Below are 4773 nucleotides of genomic sequence, written 5' to 3'. Positions count from 1 at the left end.
AATTTCTCTTTTCTCCATTTAAAAAAAAACAAAAAAAACTATCTCACACTTTTCACTGGAAAAACACGCACACACTCTCACACACACTAACTCTCCCTCACACATACACACACACACACACACACACACACACACACACACGCACACAAATGTTGATAGTTGAAAACCAGGCCGGTCGGGACGATAACAAAAAAAAAAAAAAAAATGAACAAGACGGCAGCAATCTTGGTTGGAAATTTAAAAGCCGTTAAAAAAAATTAAAAAAGTTAATATTTGAGATGAAATAAAAACCATTTAAACTACTTAAAAAAAACCCACCAAAAATGATGAAGGTAGGTCACAAGTAACTTTTATTGGTTGTGGGAACGCTTATTAGTTGTATATTTGATTTTCGTTCACTTTTTCGAATCGCTGTGGATTGTAAAACATACCAAATAGTAGTTGTTCGGTTGGAAAAATGGTTGATATGTCGTTCGAGTTGTTTCTCGCGATTTCGTTTACACGCATGCACATGTGCGTCAAAAACGTATGCACGCTTGTGCGTACATAATGGCCACTAGTGATAACATAAGGTTTTACATTGCATAATAAAGCTCTTAATATCCGGAAAACTATAATGTGTGCCAAATTTAAATGTGATATTCGTTTTCAGCAGACTCAAAAACTTACAAAAGTCGTCATTTTAAAGAAAAAAAAAAAAAAAAAAAAATGATTACAAGTTTTAACGAATTTGTTTATTAAAACAAAAATTTATTTTTTTACTTTTTTCTTCAACTAATCACTCCTAACCCACAACACAATCCAATAGTGGAGCGATTTTAATGCTCCATCCAGAGTGTCTCATTTTGGAGAACTCGATATCCTCAACATAAGAAATCGACCTAGTGTCCAACTTTGCCCTCACGGGGAGGAAAATAAATAAGAACAAGTTTATATGTGAGAGAGAGAGAGAGAGAGAGAGAGAGAGAGAGAGAGAGAGAGAGAGAGAGAGAGAGAGAGGGAGAGAAAGAAAGAGAGAGGGAGGAAGAAGGAGAGAATGCGTATATATGAATAAATATCCGTTCCATCAGAATGTATCCATTGTTTCTCTCTGCTTATCGCGCTCCAGACTTCCCTTCTAAACTTAAAATGGCCGATCCTTAATTCTTTCGTTCAGTTTACATTTCCGGCGGGAAAATGCGATTTAATCTGTTTACAAACGATTATTATGTCGCGTTATGTCTTTATGATCTTTTTAACATCCCTTCATTTATTTATTTATCTCAATCTCGTGCTCTCTCTCTCTCTCTCTCTCTCTCTCTCTCTCTCTCTCTCTTACACATATACTCATGCGCGTCTCTCCCTCTTTAAGGCCACTTGTTCGCTTCCAGATACAGTGGATATCCTGCGCGAAGTATATAGCAAAGTAAAAGTTGCGAGTGGTTTTCTTGTCCAGAATTATCCCTAGATTAAAAAACAATTAGTAATTGTAGCTTAGTAGATCAACACAAAACCTACCTTAAAAACTTGTTTTCTGGGGGGTTTCGGGTGTGCTGAAAACGAATACCGCATTTAAAATTGGTGCCGGCAACTAGTTTTCACGACACTTTAAACATACTTTTCCGCATATTTCATATAGTAATGTAACGCGGTGGCCATATCAATCGAACCTCTCTACTTGATTTGACGACAGCTGTGAACAACACAAAGAGAAGCAGAGGAATACTGTCGTTACCTCCAAATTTTACTTCAAGTCGAATTATATAAGCAAAGCTTTAGAGTCTAGTCTACACTACTATTTAATAGTTGGATAGAAAATATATGGTTCATACCTGCGCGAGCCTTTTCAAGTTTCACACAAAAACACGCGTTCACATTTCAAGCTTTATTACTTGTCATATACATACGCACACACAAACATACGCGCCCACGCCCACACACGTACATATATTAACGTTCGCGTACATACACTCACATTCACGTGTATATACACACACGCTAACGTACACACATGTACTCACACACGCGCACACGTACGCACACAGATGGACGACGTCACTTCCTTTCAAAGGAAATCCACACATGCGCAAAAGACCAGCGGAAACACCTATAAAAGAAAGAGCAATAAGCGGCTTCTTCCTTTTCGGCCCAGCTTTCGAGCTGGTCGGTCTACGGACCGACCGCGTGCGTCACGTCCACTTGCTACTATGTGGGACAAAAAGCTAACAGACCGTATGTACACATTCTCACTGTTTCTCTCTCTATCTACTAATGGTCCCTGAGAACACCTTCGCGTAGCTGACTGCTAACTGACGTCAACCCCCTATCCTCTTCTTTGTCTACACGCTGGACTATCATTTCAATTTCCACTACATCACTCACTTCTTTTCCCACGCACGAACAAACAATAGTGACCCGAACGTGAGATGAAAACACATTTCCTTCTACAATACCAGTCCCGCAACGAATGATGGTTACACCCGCGCGGACATGAACACATGTTATATCTAAAACATTCATTCTTTCAACAGTAAACAAACGACGTTCATTTTATCCATCAATTGAGTTTTTGTTTCCTTCAATTCCATTCGTTTCATTATTTTCTTGTAGCGAGTTAGGGTATTATTATATCCTGGTCCGCAACATACCTTTCTTAAGGGTGTAAGCGAAAGTAATGCAGAAGCCGACAGAAACCACAGCAGAGCTTATAACCTAACCACTCCACCACTATCTTTCTCATATATGTAGATCTCCTCTCTCTGTCTCTCTCCATATATATATATATATACTTCATTTAATCACATAAATTAATATATGAAAGTATCATTTTATGCATAAACGTTAAGTATTTACTTCAACAGTGCTCAATACACAGGTAGAGCTAGGTAGTAAGTTATAAAAACTGCCATATATATTTTTATAACTTATTATATAAGTTATATACTTAATGTCTATTTAAATAAAATGAACATCGTTTCTGAAAAAATCATACAATCTAGTTGATTTTGTTTGTTTTTCCTTTTGAAACTGATTTTTAATTCAAAATTATGAATCATTTTAATCTCCCCTCTCTCTCTCTCTCTCTCTCTCTATATATATATATATATATATATATATATATATATATATATATATATATGTATATATATCAGGTTGGCAAATAATAAACACACTTTTCCCAACGCAAAACAAGTGCATTTATGCCAGTATGCGTTCTGTGGCGATGAAGTCGCTGAAAGCGGTTTTGATATCGCTTAGGTTTTTGAAGGATTTCCCACGCAGAAAGTTGTCGAGATGCTTGAAAAAGTCGTAGTCGGTAGGTGAGATGTCCTGAGAGTATGATGGATGATAGCCCAATTCGTTTAACTTCTGGAGGGTTGGTTTAGCAACATACGGTCGGGCAGTGTTGTGGAGGAGAATTGGTCCTTTTCTGTTATCTAATGCTAGATGTTATCGAAGTTCCTCATGCATTTCATCCATTTGTTGACAGTACTTCTCCGTCGTAATGTTTTCGCCTGCATTCAAAAAACTTTAATGGACGAGGCCGGTCACATACCACGGTCAGCATGACCTTCTTTTGATGCAACTCTAGTTTCGGGAAGTGTCATGGAGTTTCATCGGCGTCTAGCCACTGAGCTGAGCGTCACCGGTTGGCATAAAGAACCCACTTTTCATCGCAAGTCACAACTCGGCCGAGAAACAGATCGTCCTTGTTGAGTAAAAGAAAGGAAGATGACACTCCATAATGGTATTTCTTTTGGTTGTCGTTCAATTCGTGAGGCACCCATTTATCAAGTTTTTTTTTCCAATATCTCAAGTAGTTGGAATCGTCGTATACGTTACGTCTAATTCTGAAGCAAGTTCTCGAACAGTTGTGCGTAGATTGGTTTCGACTAAGGCTCTTAATTGATCGTTGTCAGCATCCGATGCCCGACCACTACACTCATCATCTTCAAGACTCTCGTCGCCGTCACGAAATTTCTTAAACTACTATTGTGCTGTGTGCTGTGTGTTCAATACTGGTTCCTAAGCCAAACGCTTCGTTGATATCGCGAGCTATTTCAGCAGCTTTTCGGCCTAGCTTGAATTGAAATAAAAAAATTGTGAGAATTTGCTTTTTTGCATCTTGTATTCAACGTTCTGAAAAGAAGACTTAATGATACATAATAGTAAAGTTATTATAAGGAAAACTTATCTAAAAATATATAATTTGAAATCAAAATTAAATATTCCGCAAGGACTTTCTTCTCAACCTTTATATATATATATATATATATATATATATATATATATATATATATATATATATATATATATATATATATGAAATGCAACGGAAAAACTTTGCTTTATGATTCTGTTTTTTAATTTTTCGATTTTCCGTAAAAAATTTTTAGTATCAATATAAAAAATATTAATAAACTTTTACTTCAACATATGATGATGATTCGTGGACGAATTGAAAGCGCTTGCGACAGCAACAATTATGCAACTTTTATTAATATTTTTAATTTTGATACAAAAAAGATTATTCGGAAAATCGAAAAATTAAAAACAGAATCATAAAGCAAAGCGTCTCTGTTGCATTTGATAATATTTGCTTAAATATATATACACAGGGTGACCCCCCCCCAAAAAAAAACGATTCCCAACTATAATTAGACCCCGTTTCTTAGTGTTGTTCGAATGAAATGAAACTTTGGTCTTCGCCCATTTTTTCTCCGTTCTACAACATATGTTTTAGATGGCCTCCATTTAGCTTTTGTTTTGTTGGGTAACCCTGTATATATATAT

The 4773-nt window shown here is 36.5% G+C and overlaps 1 protein-coding gene across 1 annotated transcript in view; it reads left to right on the top strand.

Annotated features, from left to right (window-relative positions):
• The first annotated feature begins 1350 nt into the window (after nt 1–1350).
• Nucleotides 1351–4773, top strand: part of LOC145291471 (integrin beta-PS-like) — a 106441-nt gene continuing 103018 nt past the window's right edge. The window contains exon 1 of the mRNA XM_080137345.1: nt 1351–2211. Within this exon, the coding sequence (XP_079993471.1) occupies nt 2025–2211 (187 nt within the window). The 5' untranslated portion in view covers nt 1351–2024. The remainder of the gene's footprint in view (nt 2212–4773) is intronic.

Source organism: Euprymna scolopes, chromosome 12 (assembly GCF_053919585.1).
Source record: "Euprymna scolopes isolate OS-2025 chromosome 12, ASM5391958v1, whole genome shotgun sequence".
In the NCBI taxonomy this organism is placed as follows: Eukaryota; Metazoa; Mollusca; class Cephalopoda; order Sepiida; family Sepiolidae; genus Euprymna; species Euprymna scolopes.
Note: the sequence above shows the minus strand (reverse complement) of the source record. Positions and strands in the feature narration are given on the sequence as shown.